This window comes from Tetrao urogallus (genome assembly GCF_951394365.1).
Source record: "Tetrao urogallus genome assembly, chromosome: 8".
In the NCBI taxonomy this organism is placed as follows: Eukaryota; Metazoa; Chordata; class Aves; order Galliformes; family Phasianidae; genus Tetrao; species Tetrao urogallus.
This window is the reverse complement of record NC_136821.1, coordinates 24,462,658-24,474,932: the sequence shown is the minus strand read 5'-3', so window position 1 is coordinate 24,474,932 and position 12,275 is coordinate 24,462,658. Positions and strand designations below refer to the sequence as shown.

The following is a 12,275-nucleotide window of genomic DNA, read 5'->3' as shown; positions in this document are numbered from 1 at the left end:
CCCTCACACCTTCCGAGCCCATCTGTCAGGATCTGCTCTTTATAAAACCTCAAATCCCAACTTCCACCACCAGTTTACTTCTGCCTCTCCCTAAGGCAGCTGGCAGAGCCTCTCTGAATCCTCCATACCCCTAAGCCCAAACACCCCACCTCACGGTGCACAGCAAAACCCAGCGTGTCAGCAGCGGGCGCACAGCCCTAAGCCTGGGATGGGATGTGACAGGGAGGGAAACAGCTCCCTCAGAGCCAGCTGGGAGAGGCCCTGCTGCAGCTCCCCCCATGCACATGCTGCTGAGCAGCAGCTTCAGCCTTTACGACAACTTGCTCAAATCCAGCCACTGCTGAGCCTTGCTGCTAGCACCAACATTATTACACATTCTGGCGAGCATCTTAAGCACATTGTTTCCTGCTGAGCACATATTCAGTGGACAGGCAGAGAGGAAAGTGAAGCGAGTCTAGGGTGTGTGTGAGGGAAAAAGTTGCGGAGAGAGCCTGAGCATGCAAGGGAGAACACGAGGGAAGGGTGGGATGCAGGAGTGTGTGGGGCAGGCAGTAAGGCTTTGGAAACTGAAGAGAAAAGGATCAGACCTGGGTGCTAGCAAAGAGAGGAGAAGCCAGGGAGATGGTACGGGCGGGCATTTGCATCTACATGTACAAGTCAGCAGCTTCCTTCCTCCTTCCCCAACCCAAAAGGCATCCTCTAAGAACTGCATCTTTCAGAAAACATGCGGCAGGAAAAGACAGTGTCCCTTTGGCTTCACCATCTTTCAGGGTGGCAGATGCAGAAGGGCAGGCATTTGAGCCCCACGCTGGGGTGACTCATGAAGACAGCTGGGAGAGATGTTTTGCCCTTGTTTCACATACATGGTGAGGAATCGGGGAAAGTTTCAAAGACCCAGAGCTCAGCACTCCACCTCTGGGGCCCAATTTTCTTCATGTATGAAGGCAGGGTGAGAAGCATTCAGACAAAGTCTCTGCAGCCATCTATTGCTGTTAGCAATACCTCTGGCTATTCTACTTGCCAACTTCTGCTTTCCTGCTCAGCTTGTAGCCCTATTCCCAGCTGTATGGGAAGAAGCAGTACTGTGGATGGGGCTCTTGCTACTGTGCTACCCTAGCTTCCCTGCCATGCCATCTAAGGGCACGGCTGGCACATGGAAAGCCTTGCAGATCCAAGCTGTGATTTTGAGTGCTTGGCACTGTGCCTGCCGACATCGTCCCGACAAACCTCCCCTCTCTGTGCTCGCGCCTCCTCGCTGTGCAGGCATGGGGCCTGGCTTTGGATCCAGCCTTCCGAGACTGCAATTTGGCTCAGGCAGAGAGAAGCTGACCCTTTGATTCCAAGTATGATTAAAACCATGCTACTGTAGCGCGACGCCGTGTGCAACACTGCTAGCAACAGCCCTGATTTATGTTGTTGCTAGTATTGCGGTTTCCACCAGGGTGTAGACAGGGATTTCGAAAATAGCCCAGCTACCTCTTTGTCTGTGTGTGTATTATAATTAGAGACAAGCCAAAAGGCTGTTCCAGAGCTAGGGTAGAGCCGGAGATATTCACGCCCGCTCCTGCCCCCACCTCTGCGCCGACGTGGTCAGCCCAGCAGCTTCCCGTGCTTCCCGGATCAGACAACTGTATTCCCGAGCCCCCGTGGGGACAGTGCTGGTGACTTCACCGCACAATGGAAAGCAACTTTAGCAGCTTCCAGCTTGCTGTAAGGCTGCTGCAGTCTGCCCCGCTGCCATGGCTAACTGCCGACTTCTTCAATTTCGATTTCAGATAGGACCATGGGTCTCAAATACAGACAATTTATTTTCCTAGCGCAGCTGGTCTGTCAGAGGTCATATAATTTGGCAGCAATCCCAGTGCTTAAAAATTAATTTTTCCCTATTAATACAAGCAGGGGTCCCACAGGATAGGCTCCCAGCCTTATCTGAACCTGACAGCATCCTAAACCCATGAAGGATGCTCTCTCCTCTCAGGCTATCTGTGCCACAAGGCCACCACATCCCGGAGCCCAGTGACACTGGCACTTTCTGTTGGACACCAACTGCCCACAGCAGCATTCCGCTGGGATGGACAGTGCTGCCCAGCACCCAGCACAGCCTGACGTGCTTTAATTGGGGCCACGGAGAACCAAGTGCAGGATAAGTGTTGGGAGGTGAGAGCAGGGAGGTGGGGAGCGTTCCCACAGAGCACTGGGACCCACATGCCCATCTGCAGCTCCAGGCACCGTGTACGGAGATGTGCAGAGACAGGGAAGTTAGGGAGACAAAACCCAGTATCCTCACCCGGGGCAGAGCCCCCACCAAGCTCCTATCAGTCGCTCACCGTGAAGCTCCTGACAACTGTCTGCCTCCTGGGCTAAAAAAGCTTTTGTTCCCCGTAAGAGCCGAGCAAACGGCACAGCGGGCACACGGCGTTACACCAAGCACCGCGTGGGTGTGTGTGCTGCTCGTACGTGCACGGCACTGCGCCTGCCTGGCAGCTATTTGTTGTGCTCCCCTCCCTACCTCACCGCATCTCTCAAGTCATTATGAAAAATACTGGCTTTTAAGCAAACTATTTGGAAGGCTTCGAGAGCGAGATTTGCTCAGAGCAGCATAAACATTGTCTGAACGGCTCAGCACTTGGGTCACTCAAACCTGTTACTTTCCTACTTGATTGCATTTTACAGGAAGATGAAAAACACAGCATCCAGCGTTCCGATTTATCTGCAGGGTCTCCCACCCGCTCCCCTCCACGGTTATCTCCGGGTTTGCTTGGCTACATACAAATTGGCAGCTGCACTGTTTATCTCTTACTGTAGAAATATTGCACCAGGGTTTTTGCCATGTGGATTATCATATTATTGTCTATTAAAATCATCTCCCCCCTCTATTAACCTCCCTTAGGGAACCTTAAGAGGGACTTTTGTAATGGAGACAGGCTTTCAGATACACCAGACTGAAACATAAATCCATCTGTCTCAGGCACGCGTTCTTACCAGGCTGCTCACTGACCGGGGCTGTGCTCTGATGGAGTGAGGACCTCAAATACTGCAAGCATCAGTATCTGGAGGAACCATATGTACTACCTTAAAGATAAGGATGGGAAATGAAATCAAACTGAAGATGGATGGGCCCTATCAGACATACCAGAGAAACCACACTTAGGGAGGAGGCAAACACCTAGCTGAGCACACTCTTGAAGACAGGGGTCAAAGGTTTAGGAGCAATGGAGACTATCAGCCTTCCCCTCTCAACCCCCGGACGACCATGGAAAAGACCCCCAAGGGTGACTGCGCATGCTCTAAGGGGAGGGCCTTATGTTCATCAGTTCTAAGAAAACGTTCATGTGTTTGAGAAAATATTTAATACATGCATGAAATTCCAGGGAAAAATATGAGTCTAGGTGAACATAACCAATACATGTAACCTGCACGTGAGCCAAGGTGCACATATTGGGCGGAGCTATTCCCTATGTGCGCAGCGCTGCAATACACCTGCGTGACACGACTCCTTGGCGTGGCAGCTTCATCTGCCGACGCGCCCGTCTCACTCAGCCCGACGGGGGCTCGCGCCTCTCTACCCCATACCTTTGCTCACCGGGCTCGCGACTGAGCCATCTGAGCAGCTGACGCACCGCGACAGCGTCTCGGCACAGCCGCCGGTGTCAGCCGCAGGGAGACAACTTCCTCGCTGCCTCCAGCACCATGTGATGCTCCACTTAGCCGGGAAAACCCCGCGTTCAAATAATCATTCCTTTCGGCAGCCGAGCAACCTCAGCCCCACGGCCGGCTCGTCAATCCCTTCCCGAAAAGCAGTGCTGATCCCGAGCCCACTGGAGGGCGGGAAGAGGCGGCCGGGCTCCGAGGGGCCGCAAGGAGCTGCCCGGAGCTGGCAGCGCGTGCCCAGGCACGAGCCTCAGGTTGCAGCCCGGCACAGCGGCGCTACGGGAGGGAGGGCAGCGGCTCCGACACGGGGACCGCAGGAAGGGCCGCTCCACCCACGGTGGTCCCACGACTCTGTCCTCTCTTTACCCCGTCAAGCGCTTATTCGTTTATTTTCCTATCTGAACAAAAGATGCAATTTTTGTCTCATTCCTTTATAACCGTAAGAAAAGAGGCGATGCCAGTGAGCAACTCAACGTACGCCGTGTGCGCGCCGGGAACATCCGCGCCTCGCAGCTGCTGCAAAATAGGGACTTTATCAGCCCGCAGCGCCTCTCCCATTTCCCCTTCCACGCAGATCGGGGCAGGGGGCACGCAGGGAACGACCCGTGACGACCGCCCCTCGCTACCCAGCGCTGTCCGAGTCGCGCCGTGGGCAGGGACCGCTCGCCCCGGGGGCTGCCTGGGCACGTCCCGCGGTCCGGCCGGCGATGGGACATCCCCAGCTCGGCTCGGCACTCCGTCCTGCCGGGCAGCGACCGCAACGCTAAACGCAGCCCGAGCCCCGAGAGGGGCCGGGAGGGGCGCGTCCCTCCCCCGCGGCGACCGCACCAGCGGAGATCCCGCGGCCCTCAGCGGCCGGACCGAACCGAGCGAGAGGGGAGCACGGGGCCCGGCAGAATACTCAGAAAGGCTCCGAGCGCAGCCCCGGACTCGCCCGGCCCTACGGGCAGCCCGCGGCCACGCGTCCCTAAGCCTCTCTCGCTGCCAGCTCTGTGCCCGTGCCCCGCCTGCAGCTCCCATTGCGCACCCAAAGTTTCCCGAGGCTGCAGCCGGTTGCGGTGCCCGCGCTGTGGTTCTCCCTGCTGCCCGTTCTCCCCTCACAGAAAGCAACGCTCAACTTTCCAGCCCGGCTCCATCCCCTCGCAGGGCGAAGGCAGCCGAGCGGCCGCAGGCGGTGCGCACCGGGCTCGCCCCGCACGCTACCCGCCCGAACCCCGCGAGTCGCGCCGCGCCGCCCACGCCCGGGGGCCGCTTACCTGTCTCTGCCGCGCCTCCGGAGCCGGGCAAGCTCAGCCCTAGAAATCCCCACACCAGAAGAAACGTATCCATCTTTCGCGAGGAGCCAATAACCGCAAAACCCCACCGAGAGGCCGCGCGCCGGACTGCTTCCCTGCCCCGGAGCCCCAGTGGGCAGACGACGGGCGAGCGGCTCCGGCGCGGCTCAGCGGGGGTCGGGCTTCCCCGGGCCGGGGCCACGGGGCGGGCGGCGCGGACGGAGCGCTCGTCCCCTAGGGCGACCCGCGGGGTCGGCGCCTCGGCATCCCCCGGGGCGCAGCGACGGCGGTGCGGGCTGGGGCGCCGTCTGCGCCTCCTCTCGCTCCACGCCGGCGCCTCGCAGCCTTTTCAGGCAGGGCGGCATGTGGCTGTCAGCGCCGCGCGCCAGCACCGCCCTCCGCGGCCCCCCGCCCGCCCGCGCCCCGCCCCTCGGGTGCCGGCGCCCCGCCCGCCCGCGCCCCAAGCCGTAGCGCGGCGCCCCGTGCCGTCCGCCCGCGCCGAGCGCGGAGGATCCCGCGCGGCTCCGCGCTCCGCGCCGCCGCCCCTTCCCCGCGCACCGGCGGGCACCGCGAAGCCGCGAAAGGCGCCGCCGGAGACGGGAGCTGTGCGCGAAGCGGGTGCGCCCGAGCTGTCGGATGGGGGAGCGTCAGGACAAGGATTGGCCCCGCTCCGGGAGAGCGCTGCCGGCGGCGCGCGAGGGAGCGCGGAGCCTCGGCCCGAGCGGGGCCGTTGCTTACAGCCGCGCGCTGCGCCGCGGTGCCAAGAGCGGTGCGGGAGCAAACCGTCCCGCAGCGCGCCGCGCCGCGCCGCTGCTGCCTCCCGCGCTGCGTCCCCAGCGCGCTCCTTAAAACCCAGCCTGGGAGCGGCGTTGGGAGGCGCTGCACGGAGCCCCGCTCGCCCGCCTTTGCCGCTGAGCGGGTGCGGAGCCTCCCCCGGGCCGGGACCTCACCCTGCAGCCCGGACCTCAGCATCACAGCGATGGGGCAGAGCCGCTGTCATAGCTGTCACCCGAGGGCTGTATCACCCCATTGTCTCTGCGTGCTCTGGGATCCCTTTCACATCTTCTGGGGCTCATTCGTGCTCCAGCAGCTGTTGAAGTCAATGCAAAGCCAGTGGCAGCCATCCTGCTGCCTTACTTTGCATTGTGGTGTGGAGTTATGCAACTACTGTTTACTACTTGCTTGTAGTCAGACTACTCTCAAGCTAGCAGAGCACGACTGCCGAGTGTATAAATAGCCCTCACAAACCATAACACAGCTATGAGAGCGCAACGTGAACCTACAGCACAAATCATTCCTCTCCCAAGAGGCATGTGGAAAAGCAGGAGGCCATAAGGACCCACAGGAGATGGCCCCATGGGCAATGGCCCCACCTAACACACCACCTGGTGCAGGGGCTACCTTCCTCACACCTTGTTCAGCCATGCCCTCTGAATACTGCTCTGAGCTATGATCTGCTGCTGAGCAAAGAGGAGAAGTTAACTCTAGGAGACAATATAGTGATGGGAAATGAAGGTACCTGCTGCTCACAGAGGTTCCAACTGGCACGCCACGTGTTTCTTGTCCCATCTCAAGTCTCCTCTGCACAGCGTGCTGCTGTCATGGAAGGCACAGACAAAACACCAAGCAGGCCCCTGCAGATTAGAATCATGTAATCAGTAAGGTTGGAAAAGTTCTCTAAGACCACCCAGTCCAACTCCAACCCACCCCACCATGCCCACTAACCATAGCCATCAGTGCCACGTCTCCACAGTTCTTGAACAGTGACTCCACCACCTTTCTGAGCAGCCTGTCCTAATACCACTCATTCTGAGAAGTTTCTTGTAATATCCAGCCTGAACCTCCCCAGTACAACTTGAGGACATTACTCTCTGTCCAGCTATCTGTTTGTCCATCCATCCATTACTCGAGGTGCAGCCTCATCAGAGCCAAGGACAGAGGGCAGAGCTGCAGAGCTTCCACTGCTGCAGATGCTCAGCCTGACCACAAGCTGGTGACTCCTGCTAGTCTGGCCCAGGTACAAAAACGCCCCAAGGCACTTCTCTGGGGAGCAGTTAATGCTCAGATCCTCCCCAATCCGTCCTCCTCCTGTGGGCATCGCTCACTAGGCTCACCAGCAACTTGATGTGTTTTACCATGCCTGTATGCCAGAATCATCCACAAAACCTCATTAAAAATGAGGCAACACATAATACCACAGCACTATAATACTTATTGTACCACCTGTGTTAAATTTGGTGGAAGGATTTTGCGGCCCAGGTGTCACTGAGAGCTGTGATGACAACAGGCCGTGCACCTGGGGCTTTCCCTGGCACTCTCCAGCTTATTCCTCCCTCTCACTGCGGCTCCTTCCCAGCACCAATCATGCTGACTCTTTTGTCTTCACCCTCAGCTTCCTCTTTCTGCATGAGTCCTTCCCACCCCTGCCATGACCATCAGGAGGTATCTGTAAGGTAGTGTTTAACCAGCAAGTCTCCCAGCTGATTTTTCATGAGGCTACCATGATACCATGGCTGCTACTTTGCAGTGGAAGCAGTGTGTGGGGGGCAGTTCAGGGGCTGCCCTGCACTGCCTGCCTCCTGCCATGGCCCCATACTTGCCCAGGCTGCCAGCAGCAGCTGGGAGCTGCTCTCTGACCCGGTATGCCACATCTGAGGAGCTCTGCTGGCATGCAGCAAAACACAGCAAAGGGGGAGAAGAGCCAGGGAGGGAGGTGGTAAAAGAAACAGAAACAAGGGGATGGGGGAAAATGAATAAAAGGAAGAAAATAAGGAAGACAGCAGAGGAAGCAAACTAATGAAGTTAAACCCATCATTGGATTAGTGCAGAGGGGGGTGATTCCTTGCTGCTGGGGACCTGTGCCTGCTGCCTGCAGGGGGGTTCGGCTGGGGAGGAAAGCCCTGCATCTCCTGAGTTAATAAAAAAAGCTTTTGGACTTCAGCAGGCTGAGTAAATTAGGCTGAATATAAAGGTGCTGTATTATTTCTCAATGCGGCAGCAGTATGAAAGGAGGGAATGGGTTTCTTTTGAAGCGGCTGCTGTGTAATCCAGGGCTTTCAGGTGTACTTCAACCAAATGCTCTCCTGGTTTCAGCAGGTTAACTTCATTAAAGGCTCCATCTCCTGCTTTAATGTTTGCTGAAATCCCACTGGGTGGGCACATTAGGCAGAAATCAGTCCCACAGGAGAATCTCACGCCCTTGTTTGGTGCAGAGCACAGACCTGGGAGGAGAATGCAGCAGGGGAACACCACGACCCAGCCTGTAGGGGAGCCCACTGTAACACACCCAAGAGCCCCTTGGTGACAGCAGCAGAAGGCACTGTCTCAGTGCCCCCCCACAGCCTGCACACAGCCATGTCTCCTGTTGCTGCCTCCCTACCTGCTTCCTGCTGTGCTCCAGCATTCCCTCCTCCATGCAGTTGCTGTGCAGAGGGCTCCTTGTACAAAAGACAGCTTTTTTGCAGATGCTGGCAAATTTTCCTCCTGGACTTAGCAGTTCCCTTATGGACAGGTATCCGGCACTGCACAAGCACGGCCTGCACGTGGTGATGTGCAGTGAAGGCTTTGCACTAAAGCTGCAGCAGGAGCTGGGCCAGCTTGCAAGGAGAGCACTTGGGATCCCTTAGCTTCTCCCCTCTGTCAGAGAGGGGACTGAGAAGCCATCAGCCACTGTGCCAGGCCCTGGAAATTCTCTTGGCTTTGCTATTGAGGGCTCTGAATCAGGCTTGATGTTCTTACCCCCACTCGAGACCAACCTCTTGCTAGTCTGTGGCAAACCAAGCTCTGCAGGTTAACCCAGTAGAAGCGCTCATAATGACCCACCACCTGTGATCTCCACAGATCCCCGCCCACAGGGCAGTATCTGGCCAGCTATAGGCTGGAGAAGCCGCAGTTGGAACACGCTCCAGGTGGGGTCAACAGCAAAGTTGCTACAGGCTGAAGGAGAGGGACACATGTGTGAGCCCAGGCACAGCTGCAAACCCACAGCTTCAATTAAAGTTTGCTGAAGCTGGAAGGCTGACAGGGTAGTATGGTTAGGTCATGGTTGGACTCAATGATCTTTAAGGTCTTTTCCAACCTGAGCGATTCTATGATTCCATGATCACCCTGGCTGATGGCTGGGTGCGACAAAAGCGGCTGAGCCCTGCAAAGCCAGCACAATGCCATTAACTGCAAGTACTGCCATCAGCTTCTGCCAGGCTGGCTCCCATGGAGTGCTGTGCTCTGCAGTAAGGGCTTGTAGGGCTGTGTGCTCAGTGCTGTAACAGACCTCACCAGCAGTCTTCTTAAAACGCCGCCTTAAAAATACACACGTTCCTAAACTAGCAAGCATTTTGGACTCCCCCTTGCCTGAGACTTGGCAAAGAAATTCTCAGGCCAGAAGCGATTTCTTTTTCCTTATAAACAAAATGCCATTACAATGCTTTGGCTCTTGGCTTGATAGATCCTGGCAAGAAAACACATGTGTATATTTTAAAGGTCTTTCTCCTTTGCTCATCCTGCTTTAGCTGTTGACCTCTCTTCTCCTCACGTGCCCAGGGACATTCTGGCACTGGCTGCTGTGGTGGTATGTCACAGGGCCCTCCCTGCAACTGGGCTGTTCTCCGGGCAGAGAGCACATTCTTCTGGAGCACTATCACGGGGGAAAGCCTTGAGCTATGCAAGGTTGTCTTTCCCTTTTAATCTTTTGTTTTCTTTGATGTCCATTCTAAAATAAATTATTACACCTTATTTGTATTATGGTACCTGGCTCAGCAAGGACTGAGACCCCTCTGCTGTCCAAACACAGAGTCAGAGACAGTTCTTCCCTCAAACAGTTTACAATCTTAAGAGACAAAGCAGATGAAAACCAAGAGCCAGAAACAACGTGGATGACAAGCCTGTGGATTACTTTTGCATTTAGTCAAGTTGTAAACTGTTGAGGGAGGGATTGCCATCCGACTGTGCCTGTGCAGCATCAGCGGTAGGAGCTTTCCCCTGATGCTGCTGGACAGCCTGTTGTTTGGAGATGGGTTTTCAGCACAGAGTGCTTAGGTGATGCCACAGAAAGTACTGAAGGAGCCACCACTTCTCACTGTCATCACCAAGCACGTTTCAGTGTCCCAAAAAAGCAATCTCAAACCAGAAACAGGCATGTGCCCTGCTGGCAAAGGGCAGATAAGGAGAGGAAAGAGAACAGACATAGTGGATTCCAGCTGATCATTAGACTCAAGGCTGAGATATGTTTTCATCACAGACCACCACTCCTGTGTTTTGGGAACATTTCGAAGCACATCTGGCACATTTGAACTTATGTACATGTTCACCTACTGAGACATTTCACAGTGATGGTTATCATCCTTTTGGCACAGTTCTTCTATGTGCAGAACGTGGAAGACAGTCTTCTTAATCCTGCCTTTAACTCAAATGCACACCTGAAATCAAGGCCTCGTACTCATGTCACTTCCTAGACAAGAAATCCATGCTCTCAGAGCTCAGTGCTGCTTCCTTTCCCTTTCCGTGAACATTCTGAGTCACTGTCATCACCCTTTCGCTCTGGGGACAGGGCTGCTCCCTCATCACTGCAGCGTAGCTCCTTTTTCCCAGGAGGTTCTTCCTTCTGTCTTCCGGATCCTGCACGCAGACACCATTGATTTTCAGTAAAACTTCTGGAGATCAATGGTGCTAAGCCTGCTTCCCACTCAATAGGCTGGCACATCAGCTGCTGGGAGGCACTGAGGCCCATGCTTCAAATAACTACGCTGGACGGTCCTCAGGGGAACAGGGACCTATAGAACAGTGGCCAGGAAGCTGCTTGTTTTCTGGGCAGCTTGCACCACAGTGTTCTCACTGAGCTGCCTTCACAGGACTTGAGGAGCACGTGGGCCTCCTCAAATTCAGGCTGGTCTTCTCAAAGCTTAACTTATGGCTTAGCTGTAAAAGAGATGCACTAAAATAACAACTACTGGGTTCTGTGACATGAGGGGTGCTTTTGTAGCCATCCAGCTGCAGATAGGAGAACCAGTAGGCTCTTGTGGTCTTCCTGAGCTGGACAAGTGATCCAGCAGCCGACCCAGCGTTAGCAGCACTGGGCCTTTAATGTATGGCCTTTCATTTCCACATTAGTAGAATCAAACTGCCAATCCGCTTCTCTCCTACCCGTACTCTGACTTCTCTATTATGAATTCCTGAATGGTCTCTCCCCAAGTGTAGCACAGTAAGTCCAGTGGCTACTGTAATACAAACAATATTCAGCTACAGGGTTTTCTTTATCCTCCTCGGTGTGCTACATTTAACAGCATCAACCAGGAGCCCAGCACAGCCAGGCTTCCCCTTGCTCTCAGCACCTCAGAGCACTTGGGTTCGCGAATCTCTCTATTAACAATACATTGTGTAAAGTTGGTACAGAGCTCAAAGTTTTCTGTGTGTGCGCTGGAGTTTGATTGTAACTGTGGGTATCATTATCATCAAAGAGACTGAGGAATGGCAGCTTTTAGTTAAACAAATGGAAAGCTGTATTTAGTCTCTTTTGCCACATTGTGATAGGAAAGAATAAAGGCTTTTAAATATATTTTACAGCTGCCGTTTCTTAGGTTTTTCTGCCTTACAATAGTCTCTGTGGTTCTGACTGGGAAGTTGTTGCGAAAGCTTTTTGTTTTTTAAAGCCTTCCATTGAAATAATACATATTAATTGCCTCATTCCTGTGTTTTTTGTTGTGGTGGAAATTTCAGACTGGGGAGGGGATGGACGTGTTGTAAACCACCAACAGCTGAAGAGGGGGCACACAGCTAGCAGAAAGCAAGCGAGAAGAAAAGTGTCCCTGGAAAGTAAGAAGACAATGAGCAGAGGAGCAAGGGGGGCTTTGTGGGGCACAGCACAGAGGCAGGAAGGGGGGCAGTGCTCAGCAAGGAGGCCAGGTGGGAGCAGGGACAATGCCAGAAAGGAGCAGCATGAGAGTGCACTCTTTGAAGAGGAAAAAAGAGCTGGATTCATCACCAAAAATGAATATCAATGAAGCAATTAGCTCTGCGAGCAACAGGATAAATGAATGCTGCTTTCCTAGAGGTGCCCGGCATGTGGTTGGATCCACTGCTGTACAGGAAACGTTGAGCTCATGCTTTTCCTGTTGCAATGGCACTAACGTGGGCTCTCTGTCCTCTATCACCAGCTGTTTTCTCAAATCTTTTAGGAGATTTATATTTCTGATTAAATTGCCCAAAGGTTCAAAAGTTACTGCGACAGCAGGAAAGAAACATGTGACCACACACAAGTCCCTTTCCTTACACTCTTAAGCTGCAAGCATGTATGTATGCTCTAAGGAATACTTGCCAACACAGCACAATCTTAAAGGGCTACAGGTGGTTGAGGAG

General features: G+C 54.7%; 1 protein-coding gene across 2 annotated transcripts in view; it reads right to left on the bottom strand.

Moving 5' to 3' along the window:
• NRP2 (neuropilin 2) overlaps positions 1–4,980 on the bottom strand; it is a gene marked incomplete at both ends in the record, with an annotated part of 77,206 nt that extends 72,226 nt beyond the window's left edge. For both annotated transcript variants that reach the window (XM_079539164.1, XM_079539165.1), the window contains one exon: positions 4,908–4,980. In XM_079539164.1, coding sequence (XP_079395290.1) covers positions 4,908–4,980 — 73 coding nt within the window. The remainder of the gene's footprint in view (positions 1–4,907) is intronic.
• Between the last annotated feature and the right edge of the window lie 7,295 nt (positions 4,981–12,275).